At 37.8% G+C, this 24122-nt stretch overlaps 1 protein-coding gene across 2 annotated transcripts in view; it reads right to left on the bottom strand.

Annotated features, from left to right (window-relative positions):
* LOC121379112 (myosin-2 heavy chain-like) overlaps nucleotides 1-24122 on the bottom strand; it is a 75954-nt gene that overhangs the window by 24734 nt on the left and 27098 nt on the right. The window contains exons 10-18 of one of the 2 annotated variants that reach the window (XM_041507587.1): nucleotides 23194-23349; nucleotides 21891-21975; nucleotides 16903-17184; nucleotides 12028-12157; nucleotides 11288-11343; nucleotides 8846-8897; nucleotides 8086-8256; nucleotides 7030-7118; nucleotides 4980-5012 (exon numbers count right to left, since the gene is read on the bottom strand). In XM_041507587.1, coding sequence (XP_041363521.1) covers nucleotides 4980-5012; nucleotides 7030-7118; nucleotides 8086-8256; nucleotides 8846-8897; nucleotides 11288-11343; nucleotides 12028-12157; nucleotides 16903-17184; nucleotides 21891-21975; nucleotides 23194-23349 — 1054 coding nt within the window. The remainder of the gene's footprint in view (nucleotides 1-4979; nucleotides 5013-7029; nucleotides 7119-8085; nucleotides 8257-8845; nucleotides 8898-11287; nucleotides 11344-12027; nucleotides 12158-16902; nucleotides 17185-21890; nucleotides 21976-23193; nucleotides 23350-24122) is intronic. The other variant, XM_041507588.1, reaches the window with a different exon arrangement.

Below are 24122 nucleotides of genomic sequence, written 5' to 3'. Positions count from 1 at the left end.
CATCCTTTACAGCAATACAGCAACACAGGCAGGTAGGATGACGCTGTTATAAAAACAAGAACATTTATAGCTTCTTCCATCCTTTACAGCAATACAGCAACACAGGCAGGTAGGATGACGCTGTTATAAAAACAAGAACATTTATAGCTTCTTCCATCCTTTACAGCAATACAGCAACACAGGCAGGTAGGATGACGCTGTTATAAAAACAAGAACATTTATAGCTTCTTCCATCCTTTACTCAATACAGCAACACAGGCAGGTAGGATGACGCTGTTATAAAAACAAGAACATTTATAGCTTCTTCCATCCTTTACTCAATACAGCAACACAGGCAGGTAGGATGACGCTTTTATAAAAACAAGAACATTTATAGCTTCTCCCATCCTTTACAGCAATACAGCAACACAGGCAGGTAGGATGACGCTGTTATAAAAACAAGAACATTTATAGCTTCTTCCATCCTTTACAGCAATACAGCAACACAGGCAGGTAGGATGACGCTGTTATAAAAACAAGAACATTTATAGCTTCTTCCATCCTTTACAGCAATACAGCAACACAGGCAGGTAGGATGACGCTTTTATAAAAACAAGAACATTTATAGCTTCTCCCATCCTTTACTCAATACAGCAACACAGGCAGGTAGGATGACGCGGTTATAAAAACAAGAACATTTATAGCTTCTCCCATCCTTTACTCAATACAGCAACACAGGCAGGTAGGATGACGCTGTTATAAAAACAAGAACATTTATAGCTTCTTCCATCCTTTACAGCAATACAGCAACACAGGCAGGTAGGATGACGCTTTTATAAAAACAAGAACATTTATAGCTTCTCCCATCCTTTACTCAATACAGCAACACAGGCAGGTAGGATGACGCGGTTATAAAAACAAGAACATTTATAGCTTCTCCCATCCTTTACTCAATACAGCAACACAGGCAGGTAGGATGACGCTGTTATAAAAACAAGAACATTTATAGCTTCTTCCATCCTTTACAGCAATACAGCAACACAGGCAGGTAGGATGACGCTGTTATAAAAACAAGAACATTTATAGCTTCTTCCATCCTTTACAGCAATACAGCAACACAGGCAGGTAGGATGACGCTGTTATAAAAACAAGAACATTTATAGCTTCTTCCATCCTTTACTCAATACAGCAACACAGGCAGGTAGGATGACGCTGTTATAAAAACAAGAACATTTATAGCTTCTCCCATCCTTTACTCAATACAGCAACACAGGCAGGTAGGATGACGCTGTTATAAAAACAAGAACATTTATAGCTTCTTCCATCCTTTACAGCAATACAGCAACACAGGCAGGTAGGATGACGCTGTTATAAAAACAAGAACATTTATAGCTTCTTCCATCCTTTACTCAATACAGCAACACAGGCAGGTAGGATGACGCTTTTATAAAAACAAGAACATTTATAGCTTCTCCCATCCTTTACTCAATACAGCAACACAGGCAGGTAGGATGACGCGGTTATAAAAACAAGAACATTTATAGCTTCTCCCATCCTTTACTCAATACAGCAACACAGGCAGGTAGGATGACGCTGTTATAAAAACAAGAACATTTATAGCTTCTTCCATCCTTTACAGCAATACAGCAACACAGGCAGGTAGGATGACGCTGTTATAAAAACAAGAACATTTATAGCTTCTTCCATCCTTTACAGCAATACAGCAACACAGGCAGGTAGGATGACGCTGTTATAAAAACAAGAACATTTATAGCTTCTTCCATCCTTTACAGCAATACAGCAACACAGGCAGGTAGGATGACGCTGTTATAAAAACAAGAACATTTATAGCTTCTTCCATCCTTTACTCAATACAGCAACACAGGCAGGTAGGATGACGCTGTTATAAAAACAAGAACATTTATAGCTTCTTCCATCCTTTACTCAATACAGCAACACAGGCAGGTAGGATGACGCTTTTATAAAAACAAGAACATTTATAGCTTCTCCCATCCTTTACAGCAATACAGCAACACAGGCAGGTAGGATGACGCTGTTATAAAAACAAGAACATTTATAGCTTCTTCCATCCTTTACAGCAATACAGCAACACAGGCAGGTAGGATGACGCTGTTATAAAAACAAGAACATTTATAGCTTCTTCCATCCTTTACAGCAATACAGCAACACAGGCAGGTAGGATGACGCTGTTATAAAAACAAGAACATTTATAGCTTCTTCCATCCTTTACAGCAATACAGCAACACAGGCAGGTAGGATGACGCTTTTATAAAAACAAGAACATTTATAGCTTCTCCCATCCTTTACTCAATACAGCAACACAGGCAGGTAGGATGACGCGGTTATAAAAACAAGAACATTTATAGCTTCTCCCATCCTTTACTCAATACAGCAACACAGGCAGGTAGGATGACGCTGTTATAAAAACAAGAACATTTATAGCTTCTTCCATCCTTTACAGCAATACAGCAACACAGGCAGGTAGGATGACGCTGTTATAAAAACAAGAACATTTATAGCTTCTTCCATCCTTTACAGCAATACAGCAACACAGGCAGGTAGGATGACGCTGTTATAAAAACAAGAACATTTATAGCTTCTCCCATCCTTTACAGCAATACAGCAACACAGGCAGGTAGGATGACGCTTTTATAAAAACAAGAACATTTATAGCTTCTCCCATCCTTTACTCAATACAGCAACACAGGCAGGTAGGATGACGCGGTTATAAAAACAAGAACATTTATAGCTTCTCCCATCCTTTACTCAATACAGCAACACAGGCAGGTAGGATGACGCTGTTATAAAAACAAGAACATTTATAGCTTCTTCCATCCTTTACAGCAATACAGCAACACAGGCAGGTAGGATGACGCTGTTATAAAAACAAGAACATTTATAGCTTCTTCCATCCTTTACAGCAATACAGCAACACAGGCAGGTAGGATGACGCTGTTATAAAAACAAGAACATTTATAGCTTCTTCCATCCTTTACTCAATACAGCAACACAGGCAGGTAGGATGACGCTGTTATAAAAACAAGAACATTTATAGCTTCTTCCATCCTTTACTCAATACAGCAACACAGGCAGGTAGGATGACGCTGTTATAAAAACAAGAACATTTATAGCTTCTTCCATCCTTTACTCAATACAGCAACACAGGCAGGTAGGATGACGCTTTTATAAAAACAAGAACATTTATAGCTTCTCCCATCCTTTACAGCAATACAGCAACACAGGCAGGTAGGATGACGCTGTTATAAAAACAAGAACATTTATAGCTTCTTCCATCCTTTACAGCAATACAGCAACACAGGCAGGTAGGATGACGCTGTTATAAAAACAAGAACATTTATAGCTTCTCCCATCCTTTACTCAATACAGCAACACAGGCAGGTAGGATGACGCTGTTATAAAAACAAGAACATTTATAGCTTCTTCCATCCTTTACAGCAATACAGCAACACAGGCAGGTAGGATGACGCTGTTATAAAAACAAGAACATTTATAGCTTCTTCCATCCTTTACAGCAATACAGCAACACAGGCAGGTAGGATGACGCTGTTATAAAAACAAGAACATTTATAGCTTCTCCCATCCTTTACTCAATACAGCAACACAGGCAGGTAGGATGACGCTTTTATAAAAACAAGAACATATATAGCTTCTCCCATCCTTTACTCAATACAGCAACACAGGCAGGTAGGATGACGCTGTTATAAAAACAAGAACATTTATAGCTTCTTCCATCCTTTACTCAATACAGCAACACAGGCAGGTAGGATGACGCTGTTATAAAAACAATAACATTTATAGCTTCTTCCATCCTTTACTCAATACAGCAACACAGGCAGGTAGGATGACGCTGTTATAAAAACAAGAACATGTATAGCTTCTCCCATCCTTTACTCAATACAGCAACACAGGCAGGTAGGATGACGCTTTGATAAAAACAAGAACATTTACTCAATACATTTTTGTTTTAATTAATCCTTTGCTCCCTTTCCTTTCTCTCCATCTCTCTAGCATATTACCATACCTCTACCAAGCAGGTTATAAAACGTTGCGTTCGATGAAAAAACATTCTAGGCCATAGACTTTCACACGAAAATACAGGAGATAACTCTCATGTCTTATGCATTCGGCAATTATCGCTTAGCAAATAAACTGACAAAGTTACTTCATGGATGTCCGATACCAATGAATAAGATGTTCCGAAAAATCGGTAACCAATTCATTATTTAACTAATTCGTACTTCTTCGTAAAGAATATTTGAATCATTAAAGGGGCACTTACGACTACCATAAGGTTGCTTTGTGGAACAGCTGTAAAGTTTATGGTGCCAATTGTAAAGTTCACCGTAAGTCACTACAATTAACCTTAGCTACAATTCTTTCTTGGAACGGGGCCCAGGTAAACAACTCTTGAGGTATTTTTAACAAGAATTCCAAGGAATTAAATGTCTCATCTAATGTAAACTTATTTGTTGACCAAAGAAATAATTTGCGATTCAGGATTAAAATATATTAAAAAAATAATAATAATAAAAAAATTCCATTAGAAAAGTGTACTACTCCCTTAATAATAATAACTACCAACTAAAAGTAATTATATCATAGATATTTTCTTTGTTATCATTATGATAAAAGAGGCTCAATTAAGTAACTAGATATAAAAATATGTTAAAAAACTAAATAGTGTCTGGTTGTGTTTTATTTTACAAATAAAAATGAGACTACTGTTTTGAAAATGTTACATAACTCTTGACAAACAACCCCATTCCCCTCTCCCTAATAACATTTCATAATTTATCTCATGATACCGCATCCCCCCCCATAGCATTTATAATTGTTGAATGGCCCCAAGAGATGCAAGCTTTGGTTGTTTAGTATATCTATATGTCACTGAATTTATGTAGACATATTATGAGTGAAGTTAATATGTATTATAAATATGATATTGCTAAATGACATACCTTTCAATGGAAGCACAATTTCATATGGAATACCTGAAACATAATTAACATCAATATACAGAGATTGTCACAGATTTAAAAAACAATTTAAGATGAAGATTGGTGTTACTAATATAATTCTCAAACAAGTTTTAGAAACTGTATACACATCCCACACATATATCAGTGTCATATTATATGTGACCAAAGGAAGGAAGGAACTGTTTTATTTAACGACGCACTCAACACATTTTATTTACGGTTATATGGCGTCAGACATATGATTAAGGACCACATAGATATTGAGAGAGAAAACCCGCCGTCGCCACTTCATGGGCTACTCTTTCCAATTAGCAGCAAGGGATCTTTTATATGCGCCATCCCACATACAGGATAACACATACCACAGCCTTTGATATACCAGTTGTGGTGCACTGGCTGGAGTGAGAAATAGCCCAATGGGCCCACTGACGGGGATCGATCCCAGACCGACCGCACATCAAGCGAATGCTTTACCACTGGGCTACATCCCACTCCATGTGACCAAAGAGTTAAAATGATATACATATACATGTGTGTCTGTGTGTCTGTGTGTGTGTGTGTGTGTGTGTGTGTCCGTGTCTGTGTGTGTGTGTGTGTGTGTGTGTGTCTGTGTGTGTCTGTGTGTGTGTGTCTGTGTGTGTCTGTGTGTGTGTGTGTGTGTGTGTGTGTGTGTGTGTGTGTGTGTGTGTGTGTGTGTGTGTGTGTGTGTGTGTGTGTGTGTGTGTGTGTGTGTGTGTGTGTGTGTGTGTGTGTGTGTGTGTGTGTGTGTGTGTGTGTGTGTGTGTGTGTGTGTGTGTGTCTGTCTGTGTGTGTGTGTGTCGGTCTGTGCGTGTGTGTGTCTGTGTGTGTGTCTGTGTGTGTGTGTGTGTGTGTGTGTGTGTGTGTGTGTGTGTGTGTGTGTGTGTGTGTGTGTCTGTGTGTGTGTGTGTGTGTGTGTGTGTCTGTGTGTCTGTGTCTGTGTGTGTGTGTGTGTGTGTGTGTGTGTGTGTGTGTGTCTGTGTCTGTGCGTGTGTGTGTGTCTGTGTCTGTGTGTGTCTGTCTGTGTCTGTGCCTGTGTCTGTGCATGTGTGTGTCTGTGTCTGTGTCTGTGTCTGTGCCCGTGTGTCTGTGTCTGTGTGTGTGTCTGTCTGTCTGTCTGTCTGTGTGTGTATAATTATATGTTATGTGCGGAATTTCATGAAGCCATGCTTGGGCACCTGTTTTGTTGAAAAATGTCATTAAAATGTCAGCATTTGATTATTACATAAAATATATGCAAAGCACATTTCTGTAAATTGTCAGCTGTTTTAGTCAACTGAACAGTTTTGCGATGTATCTGTGGATATGACATCCTCGTGAACATGATATCATAAGTCAGTCATTCATTTCATTTCAACTTATTTTGATGCTTATAATCCAATTAAGGTTCAAGCACGCTGTCCTAGGCACACACCTTAGCTATCTGGGCTGTCTGTCCAGGACAGTCAGTTAGTTGCTAGTGGTTAGTGAGAGAGAAGAGGGTGTAGTGGTCTTACACCTATCCATTGAGTCGTTAAAACTCGCTCTGGGTGGGATCTGGTACCGGGCTCCAAACACAGTACCTACCAGCTTTATGTCTGATAGCTTAACCATGACACCACTGAGTCCGGTTTACAAGTCATATTCTTTTAGTATATGTTTACAACTTTGCTTTAATCGGTCAGTAGAAACAATGGGTGCAGGATAAAATTAATGTTCTGTTTTTCACTGAATCTTGTATGGTTCCCAAACATTCAAAATAGATACTGTTGTTAACATGATGCTGGTCGCCATATAATTCATTTAGTTTTATTATTGAATTTTTAAAGGTTCTATAAAATTCAAAATGGCGGCGGCGGTGGCGGCGGCTGCTGCTGCTGCTGCTGCTGCTGCTGCTCTTATTATGATGGTCAAGGTTTAATTCATTTACTGTTTTGTGTTTGTTTATTTTTTGGCAAGCACAAAAAAAAATTAATAAAAAAATGGCTGCTGTTGTTAACATTATGACGGTCAAGATACAATTGACCATTACCTTCATTCCTCCTGATCGCTGCTCTCCTGGACAATCCACACTGGACCCTCTCCTCCGAGTAGCATGGCGTGTGGAAGAACTTCCGGGCTCTGCAAACACATAACATACAGCAATCCCTTTAAAATCAAACCCTCTGTAGATAGTGGAATTCTCTCAAAAGAGAATGTTTTTCATGGTCACTTTTAAAATATCAGAACAGAACATACCTTTCTAACCTGGATACCCTTTAAAAACAGATATTTAACTTGGTCCAGTGGGTATCTGGTTTAGAGAGATTTCACATGTAGAAAACCAGAAATCAAGAATAATTGCCGAGTTCCACCTGCAGAAGGGAACAAGAGTAGAATACAGGTCTCAAACATAGCAGTGGCACAAACAGCTGGGATATTGAATTGCCAAAGGGACTTTACCAACAGCAGAGTTTTGCCACTGGATAAAAAATATTGCCAAGGGATAACTTTTGGTTTTCAATTTTTTGTGTTTATTTGTTGCAACAAAAAAAAACTGGTTTAAAACTGTTGTAAGTTTTTTTAACTCACCCCAAGTTTTATTGTATGAATAAAATGTACTTCTGTTTAACTCACCTTTACAAGCATTGTCAGTGTATACTGACTGTTCACCATATTTTGGTGGAAGGAAGAAAATGTTTTATTTAACAACGCATTCAACACATTTTATTTATGGTTATATGGCATCAGACATATGGTTAAGAACCACACAGATATTGAGAGAGGAAACCCGCTGTCACCACTTCATGGGCTACTGTTTTCGATTAGCAGCAAGGGATCTTTTATATGCACCATCCCACAGACAGGGTAGTATATACCACAGCCTTTGATATGCCAGCCGTGATGCACTGGCTGCCATATTTTGGTGGAGTGTAATCATTCTGGATCGACAAAGAAAGATATGTCATAGAATCATTCAGATTCCACCCAGAACTTATCATGAAGTTTTTAAGCGATATTGATTTTTATTCTAAATTTTACTATACCTACAAGTGATATTTTATTTCTCACTGCTCATTAAAACAACACATTATGCTTAATGTCTTACTCTTTGTAGTTTGGAATTGCTCCCACAGCTTTCATGCGATGGCCGCTTAACGGTTCCACCCTGGTTACCCGCAGCATCTGTTCATCAATCTCCTCGTTCACAAACAAGATGTCGCCTTCCTTCACAGGGATTGAGCACTCCAGCTTCCGGTTCTCCCATGATATCTTAGACCTTAGAGTCAAAAAAACAAACAGAAACAAATAAATGAATGAATGAATGAATGAATGAATGAATGAATGAATGAATGAATGAATGAACGAACGAACGAACAAGTAAACGAACGAACAAACAAACAAACTAATGCATGAATGAATGAATGAACGAATGAATTTAATTAATTAATTAATTGTTCAACGACACCCTAGCACAAAAAATACATAGGCAAACAAAGGAAGTACATATTATTCTATGAATTAATTATCAACATCTATCAATCAATCAATGTTTAACGACACTCCAGCATGAAAAATAGATTGGCTATTGCAGGCCTCCGAGAATTGAAAATCTGCGTGACCCATTTATCAGTCACGCACAAATAAATCCAGGTAACCCATTTCTTTTTTGCGTAACCCGTCATATTCAAGTAAATTGTGCTCCAAATTTTTGCGCGAACAAAAAATAGGTTACACAAAATTAGATTTGCGCAAGCAACGCGCGAACAAAACAATCGCTCTCACAATTTTCAGAGGCCTGTATTGGGTGATACGAAGGTAAGAAAACTAAAATAATGATATGGGTTCCAAGATCAATCATGACTAACCTGATAAACATGGATTGAAGCGAAGTGACTGCGTCCCCAAACACCTGGACGTCTATAAAATAAACAAAGTCACAACTGTCATCAGGGAAGACATTTCGTTAAGTAACCAGGCACAAATAGTTTTAAAATCGTAATTTAGTTTTTAATATATGACCATGTCTGTTAAAAAGGGCACAGGTGAGGAAACAAATGTGGCAAAATGTGGGGGTTGTTTTGTATTCTTTGATAGCCACTGGTCATACAAGTATGTTGACATATTTCAGCTCAAAGATGGAAGAAGAAGTTTGTTTTGTTTAACAACACCACTAGAGCACATTGATTTGTTAATCATCAGCTATTGGATGTCAAACATATGGTCATTTTGACACAGTCATAGAGGAAACCTGCTACATTTTTCCTAATGCAGCGAGGGATCTTTTATATGCACCATCCCAGACAGGATAGCACATACCACGGCCTTTGATATGCCAGTCGTGGTGTACTGGCTGAAACAAGAAATAGCCCAATGGGCCCACTAACGGTGATTGATCCCAAACCGACCGCACATAAAGCGAGTGCTTTTCCACTGGGCTACATCGCACCCACAGAGCTCAAAGATAGACATCACAACTGGAATCTTGAACATGTAATCATGATGGAAGTTGTCTCCATCTGTAAAAACGTCACAGTGCCAAGAGGTTAAAGGAAGTATTTCAGTGTTAAAATGTAATAAATAGATGAACTGACAGTAGCATGCTTTACGTTTTATCTCATACATCAGGAAGGAAGTAAGGAAATGGTTTATTTAACGACGCACTCAACACATTTTATTTACGGTTATATGGCGTCAGACATAGGGTTAAGGGCCACACAGATATTGAGAGAGGAAACCTGCTGTTGCCACTTAATGGGCTACTCTTCGATTAGCAGCAAGGGATCTTTTATATGCACCATCCAACAGACAGGATAGTACATACCATGGCCTTTGTTACACTAGTTGGAACAAGAAATAGCCCAATGAGTCCACCGACAGGGATCAATCCTAGACCGATCATTTAAACAATATTTATTAACGTTTAACGTTTGGGATTGACCAACAGGCGAAAACGTTAAACGTTAATAAATATTGTTTAAATGATCGGTCTAGGATTGATCCCTGTCGATCATGCATCAAGCGACCACCTTACCACTGGGCTACGTCCTGCCCCATGATGTATCAGATGCTTGTGTGTTGATAAACATTTCTAGCCAGTAGGTGTCAAACATCTTCCATAATAATATTTCATATGACATCATTTCAAACATTTTCTGTGAATAATATCATGCCTCGATCATCTATATTCTTTTTCTGCAGACCTGGGGCCTAATTCACTAAACTCTTGTAACTTTGCGATCTCGCAGTGCAATGTTAAGACTTGCAAAGAGGATGCTTTGTTGTCTAGCAGAGCCTAAGAGATCTTCGTGAATTAGGTCAGATATATTCAGACTATTTGAAAAATAAACATTGCATCTGCATTTTGTGCCTACATGCTTGATGGATATAGGGGGTGGGATTTAGCTTAGTTACCTGAAGTTGAGTCGTAGGATCATCAAACATCATCAGTAGACCCATACTCTGATTTGGTTTCCCCACCCCAATCATGACTGGTTGAGACTGTCAGGCCAATTAAATCAGTTTATGCACTGTCAGTCCCCATTAAATCTGCATTAGACATTGTCAATCCCCAGTAAATCTAGTTTGGATATTGTCAGTTCCCATTACATTTGATTTAGACATTGTCATGCAGTCCCCATTAAATCACTTCAGACATCATCAGTCCCCATTAAATCAGTTTAGACATTGTCAGTCCCCATTAAATCAGTTTAGACATTGTCAGTCTCCATTAAATCTGGATGAGACATTATCAGTTTCAATTAAATTATATTCGACATTGTCAGTCCCAGTTAAATCTGGTTGAGACCTTAACTGTCCCTATAAAATCCCAGTTGCCATATTATTAGTCCCCATTAAATCTGGTTTAGAAATTGTCAGTTTTCATTAAATCTGGTTGAGTCATCAACAGTTCCTATTAAATCTGGTTGACATATCATCAGTCCCCATTAAATCAATTTAGACACCCATCAGTCCCCATTAATCTGGATGAGACATCAGTCCATATTAAATCTGGAGGAGACATCATCAGTCCCCATTAAACCTTGTTTAGACATTGTTAGTCCCCATTCATTCTTGTTTAGACATTGTCAGTCCCCATTAAAGCTTGTTTAGACATTGTCAGTCCTCATTAAACCTTGTTTAGACATTGTTAGTCCCCATTCATTCTTGTTTAGACTGTTCGTTGTACCATTATATGTTAATGTGGAGCTGGATGACAAAGTGTGCATGCTGTTAAGAGTGGAAAGAAATGGAACTCTTATGAAAATAGTGTGACAATAAAACAATAGCAAATCATTTCAATACATTACCACTTTTAGGCTCTGCGTTTTCTGACGTTGTGTTATCTAAACGTATAGAGCTGATCCTGGGGAAAAAACAAACACATCCTTGTTAAACGACACCCTACTTACCACTGATGAACACGCGAGTCCTTTCTAGGAAATCTAAACAAAGAAAAGACATGTCACCCCACTTACCACAAGGATCTCCAAGAGTACTCGAGTACTCGAGTACTCGGGCACGGGCATAGTCTAGCAAGACTCGAGTCTGATCACAGGACTCGAGTACCCATACAAGGTGGAATATAATGATCAACTATAATGGGACAATGTAGGACAATCATTTCAGCAGTAAATAATCAACAATATAAGTTATACAATTAGTATATGACCATGCACTAGTTTCTCTTTATAAACTGGCCGTTCATCACAACACTGAACATATCAGTTGGTTTACAAATGCAATATAATAGCATTTAGTTCAATGCTGGAATTACAATACATAATACTATTTTACTTTATTCCTTAGTCTCATCATCTAGTGTAAGTGTCGGGTACTCGGATCCAGGTCGAGTTTGACCCTATATTTTGGACTCGTGGAGGCCCTACTTACCAATGATGAACAGGTGAGTCATTTCTAGGAAATCTAAACAATAAAAGGACATGTCAAACTGTGCAGTTATTCACATCACTTACTACTGATGAACAGACGAGTACTTTCTAGGAAATCCACATAAAGAAAAGACACATCAAAATGTGATACCACTTACCACTGTTGAATAGGTGAGTCCTTTTCTAGGACTTCTAAACACAGGGTAAAGACCTCAAAGTCTGGGTTTATGTCAAGGGATTCACACGATGACGTCGACTTGATACTGCTCTTTCCTTCTTCAGCAGTACCTACACAAATAAACACATTTAAAGTGACAGACCCTAGTTTTTAAACACTAAGGCGTATTTTTCACTATTAGAGCCGTTTATGATCACTGAAATCAAACATTACTTATATTTTATTGTTTAGAATATCCATTTCCATACAACCGACGTGTTTCTGGTCATCAAGTGTTTTTTAATACCATATTTTTAAAAACGCACAAGCATCTGAGAAGTAATGGTTATTATCCATTTCAAGCAAAAATGATAGAGATATTCAGGCAAAATGAGCTAGCCTGAAATGTTTTCACCATGCATTTCTATCATTCTAACCACAATATTAGTATAATCCATGTCAAAATGTGTAGTGATTCATTAACCCTATATAGATGTTTGGCAGTAATACCAATAAAAATAAAATGCTGTTATCCAGATTCTGGCATTTTCATTAATACTTAGAGCAAAAATCAGCCTGCTCATCCCACCCTCCCACAGAAATGGGAGTCTGTAATTTTATGAAGTTCAAAATTTGTTTATCATGACATATTTTTGATATATCTCTACCAAAAGTTGAGCAGTACAAATTTTGTGGTCCTTTTACAATGATATATAGTATTTTTATCTAAACATTAGCTTCTTGATTTTTATTAAAGTGACAGACCCTAGTCTTAACTCCTGAAAATGAACACCAAGTTTGGTTAATCTACAAACCTGTAACATATTTGGATAAAGTTATAATAGAGTGGAACAAGAGTGTGACGTTGAAATGGGTAACTACCCTCTATAAATAGACTAGAGCTCATCTCCATAACCATTACTTCTCAGAGGTATGTACATTTTTAGAATTATGAAGAATACAGTTGGTAGCATCACAAACACCAAGATGAGCAGAAACACATCTGATGTTTGAAAATGGATAATCTAAACAATAAAATGTAAGTATAATGTCTAATTTCAGTTATAAAAAGGATCTAATATTGAACAAAATATGCAGTAGTGTATAAAAAAAATTGGGTTTGCGAATTTAAGTTCTTCACATCTATAGTCAGAATGTAAACCAAAATTCTCCCAATTATCAAGAGGTGAGTAACTGCTTATGATCAGTCCCAGTGGTTTGAATTGTCAGACATGCTAGAATATACTTACATTTTTAAAAGGTACTTATAAAACGTGGAATTTTACAAACTACTGTGAAACTCCTCTAAACCAGACAACCGTGAGACTAGGACCTCCATAAGTACTTGAGTACCCGGGCACGGGTCGAGTCTAGCAAGACTTGAGTCCATTTACAGAACTCGAGTACCCATGCAAGGAATAGGATAGGATGATATTTGAACATACCTATATTCAATTAAGGTTCAAGCACTGTGTAAGGAAGAGCATTCTCATTTAATCATAATTCATACATCATTTTTGCCATATGCTTGCAGCCGGTTACATTAGAGGGCTATGAGAATGTCTGCAATGCAATACAATGGCAAGATTTGGCATCCATGTTCAGTGCTGGAATTAAGATGCATAATACTATGTTTTACTTTATTCCTAAGTCTCATTATCATCTAGTGTCGGGTACTCGGGTCCGGGTCGGATTTGACCCTCGAGTACTTGAGTCCAATATTTTTGACTCGTGGAGGCCCTACTTGGGACCAAGAAACAAATCCAGTTTTAAGGGGTATCTGGTTTTTTAGAGAGGTTATGTTTTGTATCCAATTTTTAAAAAGGGACCATGAAAAACATCTGGTTTTGAGATAATTTAGAGAGGGTCCGGTCTTGAGGGGATTCACTGTAGTTGTTCAGGTCAATGAGTTTTGGATTAAACAATATGCACTGACCATCAGTTTTGGGACTGGCCAACAGCTTTCATTTGTGAAAAAACCCCCACAAAAAAACATTTTTTGTCATTATATTACAAATATAATATTACATTATATTACAAATTTTTGTCTATCGTCAAAAAGTATTTTAATACAACAGTTAAAAAGCTATATCAGACTTATTTTTTCATTTTTGGGGGTTGTTTCACTGACTATGTCAACTTGATGAAACAATGAGACTTTTACCTTGTAATTTGAAAGTGATTTATTTTAATTATATTTTTCAGAAAAGAAATACTTGCTTCTTATGGTGTTTACTTTGTATTAGTTACAGGTAAATATATATAAATTATAAGTTATGGCAGTTCATTTCATTAAGAACATGGTCTTATCTCTAAACTAGGTTTTGTATAAGGAAATTTATTTTTAAAATGGTTCAAAATGTGTTAATTTATATCAAAATGATTAAAATTCTGTATACAGGTACCTTGTGCTAAAAAAACAAAACAAAAAAAACTAAACAATTGTGCTTATGTCAATACATATTTGCAAAGAAAATATAGCAGATACATACTGCCAATGGTAACAATAATAACTTGGTAATAACATATTATACCTTGTTTATTCTTGAACAGTTACCGGTAATACAAAAGATTAAAAATGATAAAAATATAATAATTACTAAACAACATACATTGAATTATTTGAAAATATCAGTGAAATAATGATGCTACATCAATGGTTCTTGTTGTGTAACTTGTGGTTCAGGCATAAATATTTTGTATTTTTGTAACTTAATACTAATTACTAATTAAATTCTGGAAAACCAATATTGCAAATCTCCATTAGGCTATAATAAAAAATAAAAAAATGCTAGATTTTCATTCAATTTTCTTTTCAATGGGGGGCAGGGGTGTGGAATTTTATTTTTTATGTTATATTTTCAGGACAATAGAAAATTCACACATCAAGAGTGTTTAAAGGACAAAAAAATACATTTTCTTTTGAGTCAGTAAAAAACATTAAGCCTTTATCCTCAGGGTGGTTAGTGATGAAAATCAAAGATTTATTATGGCATGAATAAAAGGTCAGCTATAAGCACAGGGGATAAATGGGAAAATGGACAAGGAAAGGAATGTTTAATAACAATCCACTAATGCTAGGTTCAAACTACTAACTGTCATGACGAAGTTGGCAAACTTGTCAATCTCTCAACTTCTATGACCGTCCAGTTGCTAGTCTGAGGAGTTACAACTCTATTCTCATGATATACAACTCCTACAGCCGATTAGTGGTTAATCTGAGTGCACCTGTCATAAGTCTGAGTTGGGGAAATTACAACACGACGGTCTAGTTGGGTAACTTCTTTGTCATACTCTGAGTCTAGCATAAGTATAGTTTAATGCACAGCTATTAAAGGGGATGTACCAAAGGTGCAAAATGGCAAAAAAAGATTATTAAATAATTGTAAAAGTAAAACTGTGAATAACAAGTACTAGCAGAACAAAATTTTGAGATTGTGATATTTTTAGAGGGTAACAAGTTAAGCAAGTAAAAACACAGCATAGTTACCAATCAGTCTGTCGGTATATTCAATTTTTAGTAATTTCTAATGTAAATTTTATTAAACAAATATTGTAACAAACAAATAATACATGTTTCTTGAAATTGTACATAAAAAACCTGTGTTGGTATGTACGAGATGTTTTTTTTATTTTGCTTATTTCTACTTTTTACCTGGGGTTTTTTACAGCCATAATTGTTTCAGGGTGAAGATCCGCCTGCTGTTTTATTATGTATGTGATGTTGAGTTTTATGTTTAGTTTTAGTTTTCTTTACCCGAAATTGTTTAGAAAGCCACTGTTAAGCCACTGCATATTACAGTCTTGATATTGAGTTAACTATACACATATTTGTATAGGACATCTGTAGTTATTCATCTCAAACTAATGTGAAAATAACTAAATATAGTACTTGCAATTATGCACCTTTAAGTATTGATAAAGCTAACACCTCAACCAAGTATCTGCTATTGCTAATCTATTGGTTGAGGAAGCTAACACCTCAACCAAGTATCTGCTGTTGCTAATCTATTGGTTGATGAAGCTAACACCTCAACCAAGTATCTGCTGTTGCTAATCTATTGGTTGATGAAGCTAACACCTCAACCAAGTATCTGCTGTTGCAAATCTATTGGTTGATGAAGCTAACACCTCAACCAAGTATCTGCTGTTGCTAATCTATTGGTTGAGGTGCTTCCTCAACCAAGTATCTGCTATTGCTAATCTATTGGTTGAGGAAGCTAACACCTCAACCAAGTATCTGCTGTTGCAAATCTATTGGTTGATGAAGCTAACACCTCAACCAAGTATCTGCTGTTGCTAATCTATTGGTTGAGGTGCTTCCTCAACCAAGTATCTGCTATTGCTAATCTATTGGTTGAGGAAGCTAACACCTCAACCAAGTATCTGCTGTTGCTAATCTATTGGTTGAGGAAGCTAACACCTCAACCAAGTATCTGCTGTTGCTAATCTATTGGTTGAGGAAGCTAACACCTCAACCAAGTATCTGCTGTTGCTAATATATTGGTTGATGAAGCTAACACCTCAACCAAGTATCTGCTATTGCTAATCTATTGGTTGATGAAGCTAACACCTCAACCAAGTATCTGCTGTTGCCAATCTATTGGTTGATGAAGCTAACACCTCAACCAAGTATCTGCTATTGCTAATCTATTGGTATTGAAGCTACCACCTCAACCAAGCATCTTCTGGTGCTACATAAAGAAAACAGATGTTGAAATGTTAAGGTAAAATTAAAATACCTCATAGTCTGTATTTTTTCTGAACATGGCAATAATGTGAATCGTGCAGGGAGGGTGAGTAGGTGATATAAACATGATATATACATATATATATATGGTGCTAGGTGATATACAAGTGATTTGCACAGCTGTACCAAATTTTTGCTTCAGACTTTGATTGGGATGAGTTTCATCCTTGGTGTCCTCTCTGTCAACAATCATCCATGAATCATCCTGTTCAGATGCCGGATTTTCCATTTGATGACACTTGTCATGTGATTCACGTATACTTTTGAAAGGAGGCTTGAGATATGTGGGTATCGGGGATCGTGGTAATTTTTCTTTTCTTATCGTGGATGTTGTGTTCTGTCGCGTATTATTAGGCAGATTTTTTGTTTGCCAATTTGGTGGCATAGATATTCCATCTGCTGGAAATTCTGTCAGGATAAAAAAAACAGGTTTTTTTTTTTTATATATATACTGACCTCCACTAAAAACACACAAGTCACAATTGAAGATGTAAAAATCATGAGAAGAAAAAAATAATTTATAATGGGATATATATATATATATATATATATATATATATATATATATATATATATATATTATATATATATACTCTTCAAAAGAAGAAATGCAAAACCACATTGTCGTAACATTTGGAGAATTGATTTAATTATTGAATGGTGAGTCCGATAATTACCAAATGTTGCAGGATTGTTCACAATTCACTCTAGTCCATTGTGAGTAAGTGATAGGACACACCACCAAGGTCAAGGTCATCTGGAGTCAATACCGGGTGTGGCCTCCGCGTGTGTTGACAACTGTCTGGCACCGCCTGCCCATTGAAGCAACCAGAGTACGGATGACGTCCCGGGGGATGGTGGCCCACTCGGCCTGCAAGGCTGCTGCCAGCTCGGGCAGGGTCTGGGGCTGTGGTTGTCGCTGTCGGAGGTGTCGGTCCAACTCGTCCCATAGATGCTCAATTGGGTTCAAATCCGGTGATATCGATGGCCAAGGAAGGACATTAATGTTGTTGTTCTGTAGGAAAGCCGTTGTGAGACGTGCTGTGTGAGGCCTGGCGTTGTCATGTTGGAACACTGCGTTGGCGTTGGCCATAACTGGAACGATGTGTGGCCGGAGGATCTGGTCAATGTAGCCCTGTGCATTCAGGTTGCCCTGCACGTGGACCAGGTCAGTTCTGCCAGTATGTGAGATGGCTGCCCACACCATGACACTACCCCCGCCGAATCTGTCCACTTCCTGCACGCAGTTTGCCGCATAATGTTCACCACGACGCCTATACACGCGACATCTTCCATCATGATGTCGGAGCAGAAATCGGGACTCGTCACTGAACCACACCTGTCTCCATCGCAGTTGAGGCCATTGTCGATGAATCTGGCACCACTGCAGTCGGAGTCGACGGTGTTGTGGTGTTAAGATGACACCTCGAACTGGACGTCTGGCACGAATTCCTACCTCACGTAGGTGGTTCCGTACGGTCTGGTCGGATATCCTGCGCAAACCTGGTATTGCTGCGGCTGTGGAGGTGGCAGTAGTCAATCGTTCCCGAAGGTGGCGTACCCGGATGTAGCGGTCCTGCCCGGGGGTAGTGACCCGTGGTCGACCGGATCTAGGGAGGTCACGTGTTGATCCATGTTGCTGGTAACGGTCCCACAGTCTGGAGATGGTGCTTGGGGACACATGGAATGCCCTGGCAACGGCCGTTCTGGATTCGCCTGCGTCTAGTCGGCCGATGGCATTGTTTCTCTGCGGTTCACTGAGACGTGGCATGTCCTGGATTGTCAACTGTCGGCCAGATACAGAGGCCAGGCAAGCGAACACCCTGCACTTTTATACTGTCGGTGTTCATGTTGCACGTGCAGACAACGCACGTGCAGTGGTGACATGGTTTGCACGTGGCTGTGTTTTTGCGAATATTCACATTTTGAAACTTTATTTTACAGTAGCTGCGTTTTATCGAATGTAACCGTGGGAATGTGTTTGGGACATGCAATGACCTTATATTCACAAAGCATGAACCAGTAGGAAACATAAAATCGGAGTTATAACCCATTTGTACCCTTTTGCGTTTCTTTTTTTGAAGAGTATATATATATATATATAAGGTCATGGTATGTGCTATCCTGTCTGTGGGGGGGGGGTGCATATAAAAGACCACTTACTAATGGAAAAATGTAACAGGTTTTCCCTGTAAGACTATGTCAAAATTACCCAATGTTTGACATCCAATAGCCGATGATTAATAAATCATTGTGTTCTAGTGGTGTTATTTAAACAAAACAAACTCTCTTTTTTCTTTTTTTTCTCTCATAGATCGACAGCACATTATCGTGACTTTTAATACTAGCTGTAAAGCAATAGTTATAGTGGGCCATTGGTTTGAATAGAAAATACAGTGGCCTGCCAGGGATATATCAACAAAGGCAAATCTCTTTCTTCTTCCTTCCATTATTAATCTGCTTGTCTTTCACAGACATGCTAAATATTTGTAACAATGTACACCAAAATTAATATACATAACAAACATAACATGCAACAACAAATGTAAAAACAAATGTAACATGCAATGACAAATGTAACATGTAACAACAAATGTAAAATGCAATGACAAATTTAACATGTAACAACAAATGTAACATGCAATGACAAATGTAACATGTAACAACAAATATAACATGCAATGACAAATGTAACATGTAACAACAAATATAACATGCAATGACAAATGTAACACATGCAGCCATGGTCATAACTAGAAGGAAGGAGGAGACCGGATTGACAAAATACGAAAAAGTGCCCTCATCCCAATTCTTTAGAATTGTCCTCTTAACTGCTAGACTGTCCCCAAAACAGGTACATTTTTGTAAGTTTCTAGGGAAAACACGCTTTCCCATACCCCCAACCCCACCCCAATTATCTGCAATGAGCTATGTGCATTTGGTACCCACTTTGTAAATCTTCATCATCAATAATTTAGACCCTAACACTTTGTGCCCCAATTCCTCTTCTCCCCACCCCACTACCACCCTAGTTCATTTAGCAGTGTGTAACCATGGCAAACAATACAAATGTTAAATGGTCAACTATCTATGACATGACATCAAACAAAGTGCAGTAAACACAATCCCACGCGATAAAATAAAAAAACATACCTCATAGAACTCCTTAAAAAGCATAGCTAAATGGAATGGTATGGAATGGTTTAATGATAATTTAACACAATGTTTAATCAGTATTTATTACGCCCACACTGACACACACCAAAGCTGGGTTTGGTACTTGGAGAAACTGACATGACTTTTTTTAAAGGTGCCTTAATTTCTCCATAATCACTCACATATATATAGTAGCATGCACTTAATATTCAATAAAGCAATAAAGTTGTTTCTTTTTATGACACCACTAGAGCACATTTGTTAATTCTGACACACGGTCTTCAGCGGAATCGTGCTACATTTTTCCATTAGTAGAAAGGGATCTTTAATATGCACAGAATGAACAGCACATACCACAGCCTTTGATATACCAGCTGTGACAGGAATACACCCAATCAGAGAATGTGTCCTCTCAAGAAAAAACAAGAAAAAAAGTTTTGTTTGTTTAACAACACCACTAGAGCACATTGATTCATTAATCATTGACTATTGGATGCCAAACATTTGGTAATTTTGACATATAGTCATCAGAGGAAACCCGCTACATTTTTTCTAATGAAGCAAGGGATCTTTTATATGCACTTTCCCACAGACAGGATAGCACATACCACTGCCTTTGATATACCAGTCATGCACTGGCTGGAACGAGACTCAAGAAATAAAACACATCATAAAATACAATGTATCTGAAGGCTTTGCCACAAGTTAACGAGATTAAGGGGTTGTGTCCACAACAGGCATGCTTAAACAGTTGTATGTTGGAAGCATGTCAAAACTTGCCCACACCCACATGATCTAAATTCAGCACAGTCAAACCTGTGTTAAGCATCCACCTATGGTGCAGTGTCAAAAAGTGGTGTAATGCAGGTGGAGACTAAGCAGGTTTCACAGTATTTGCTTTAAAGGGACAGACCCTAGTTTCAACTCGTGAAAATTAACACTAAGTTTAGTTAATCTACAAACCTGTAACACATTTGAATAAAGTTACAATTGAGTTAAACATGAGTGTGTGATTCTGACATGGTGAAATATCCTCTACAAATAGACTAAAACTCGACTCCATAACTGTTACTTCTCAAGACGCACGTGCGTTTTTAAAAATATGAGAAATGCATTTTGTGATATTAAAAACACCGGGATGACCAAAAACACTTCGAATGTATGGAGATGGATAATCTAAACAATAAAATCTATGTAAAGTATGTTTTCAGTTATCAAAAACAGCTCCAATAGTAAAAAATATACCTTAGTTTTTAAAAACAAGGGTATGTCCCTTTAACAAACAAATATATTTTTTTTTTAACTTGAAACGAAGAAAGGAAATGTTTTATTTAACGACACACTCAACACATTTTATTTACGGTTATTTGGCGTCGGACATATGGTTAAAGACCACACAGATAATGAGAGAGGAAACCCGCTGTCGCCACTTCATAGACTACTCTTTTCTATTAGCAACAAGGGATCTTGTATATGCACTATTCCACAGACAGGATAGCACATACCACATACATGGTGCACGATAGCACATACCACATACGTGGTGCACTGGCTGGAATTACAGATAGCCCAATGGGCCCACTGACTGGGATCAATCCTAGACCGACTGTGCATCAAGCGAGCATTTTACCACTGGGCTACATCTCACCCCTAAACACCTGAAGACGACTAAATTCTTTAGGGATACCATAAGTCTCCCTCATGCAACAGATCCTAACACTCAGGCAAACATCACACACAAGTTTGAAAGAAAACCCCAGACTCAAACAAAAGGAAAAAGTAAGTAAATTGCAGAAAACACGTGATTCAGGATGAAATTTATAAATCAGTCCTCGGTACAGCAAGCAGTATTTTGAAAAGATGGGCCATACCAACGGAAAAACTAAATGGTCAGATTTTCAACAAAAATAGGTTCCAATATTTTGCAGGTACTACGTGAACAAATGAAACCGACTTACCCTTGTCTAGGAATGGGTCAGCCAGACTGGTGTCTGGGGAGTACTGAGCAAACCTTTTCTGTTCAACTGGGTATACAATCGTCTGCTGAAAAAACCAAGAATGTCAAATGGAATGACAAATCTCGTCTTCCATAAACTGATAAGCTACACTTAAGGATGCTTACTGCAATGCAAAAAGCTTAATCAATTTAATTTTATGACTTTGAAGATGATGACTGGAATAATACGTTGAGTGAAAGTGGAAATAAACTTGGTCATAACCAATAAAAGTCAAAATTTGTGCTGTAGGCTCTTTTTTAAACATAAAATTCAGTTCTAAGCTTAATATAAATTTTTATTATGGTAATTAGGTTTACAAGGATGACCTCTAAAATATTAATAAAACAAAAGCATGATAATTGTTTCTTTAGAACTTGAGGCTGCAAAATACATGTTCAAAATGACAAATTTTACTTTGGAAACGTTTTTCGATTTTAACACTGGATGCAAGAGATCTAAAATTGAATAATTCAATATCCCTTACATTCATTACAATATAACATCATCCCGTTCAGCCGTAGCAATGGGAGTTTGTTCATTTCTCGATGAATGACAATCATCATATATCTGATGACGTCATTTTATATTGTTAAGTTGTCTTATTGAGCGTTATTGTTAATGGACCAAAAATAATTCAAAATAAAATATGCACTTTTAACGTTATTATTAGTAGGTATGTTTTAAATTTAATTATAAGGATTGTCTGTTATTTGTTTTATGTTCATCTTGGTATGGACAGAAAAAAGCATACGCAAACTTAGTTTCACACAGTTTGCGAATAATTTGTTTTGTTCATACCCAGATGAATGTAAAAAACAATAACAGACAACACTTAAATCCTTAAATCCTTAAATCAATCTGATTTTGGGTTTTTTGGATTTCGAAGAGGAAAGGAAATGTTTTGTTTAACGATGCACTCAACACATTTTATTTACGGTTATATGGCGTCTGACATATGGTTCAGGACCACACAGATATTGAGAGGAAACCCGCTGTCACCACTTTTCGTTGAGCAGTAAGGGATTTTTTATATGCACCATTCCACAGACAAGATAGCACATACCATGGCCTTTGAAATACCAGTCATGGTACACTTGCTGGAACGAGAAATAGCCCAATGGGCCCACCAATGGGGATCGATTACTGACCGACCGTTCAGCAAGCGAGCGTTGTACCACTGAGCTATGTCCCACCCCTGGATTTCAAAGAGATAAATAAGACAGGTTCTTGGTGATAAACTAGTAAAAATAAATCTGATAGGTACCATTTGGTTGAAGTCGAATTTGAGTTTGAGTTTCTCATAGTTCTGCTGCAGTTTGTCGAAGCGTCTCTCCATCTCGTGTTTCTGGGCAAACAGTCGCTGCTTCTGCTCGAGAACGTCCCAGGACTTGGTCTGCAGCACGATCTTCTCCTCCTCAGACTGCAAATAACAATGGAAGGAAGGAAGGAAATGGTTTATTTAACGACACACTCAACACATTTTATTTACAGTTATATGGCACCGGACATATGGTTAAGGACCACACAGATATTGAGGGAGGAAACCCTCTGTCGCCATTTCATGGGCTACTCTTTTCGATTAGCAGCAAGGGATCTTTTATATGCACAATCCTAGACAGGATAGCACATACCACAGCCTTTGATGTACCAGTCGTGGAGTACTGGCTGGAGCGAGAAATAGACCAATGGGCCCACTGACAGGGATCGATCCCAAACCGACTGCGCATCAAGCGAGTGCTTTACCACTGGGCTACGTCTCGCCCCTGCAAATAACAATGGTGAATGGTAAATACAAATCACTGTGGAGATTATGCTGCATTCATCAATTAGAAGTTGTGAATATCATATTTCCCAAATTCACAAGTTGTGAAGAGCGTTCGTTTGGCGAAATAACCCGTGAACACAACTTGTGAACAGGGGTAGAATTTTTGGTCTCAATCCTAACAATTCATAGAAAAAATGGCGAAACAAACTCAAATTATTCGGGACTGCAGTGAAAGTGCATTTGTCTATAAACAGCCTGAACATTCTCGACTTGGTGAAGTCGTGTTTGCGATTTGGAACTTGTGAATTCATGATATTCACAAGCACCAAATGAATGCAGGGACCAGCCTCAGTTTGTAGCCATTATAACAATGGCCATAAGATACCATTTTATCTTACTATGAGTTGTTTTAAAATTTATTTAACAAG

Source organism: Gigantopelta aegis, chromosome 8 (assembly GCF_016097555.1).
Source record: "Gigantopelta aegis isolate Gae_Host chromosome 8, Gae_host_genome, whole genome shotgun sequence".
Taxonomy (NCBI): domain Eukaryota; kingdom Metazoa; phylum Mollusca; class Gastropoda; order Neomphalida; family Peltospiridae; genus Gigantopelta; species Gigantopelta aegis.
This window is presented reverse-complemented; position numbering and strand designations above follow the sequence as displayed.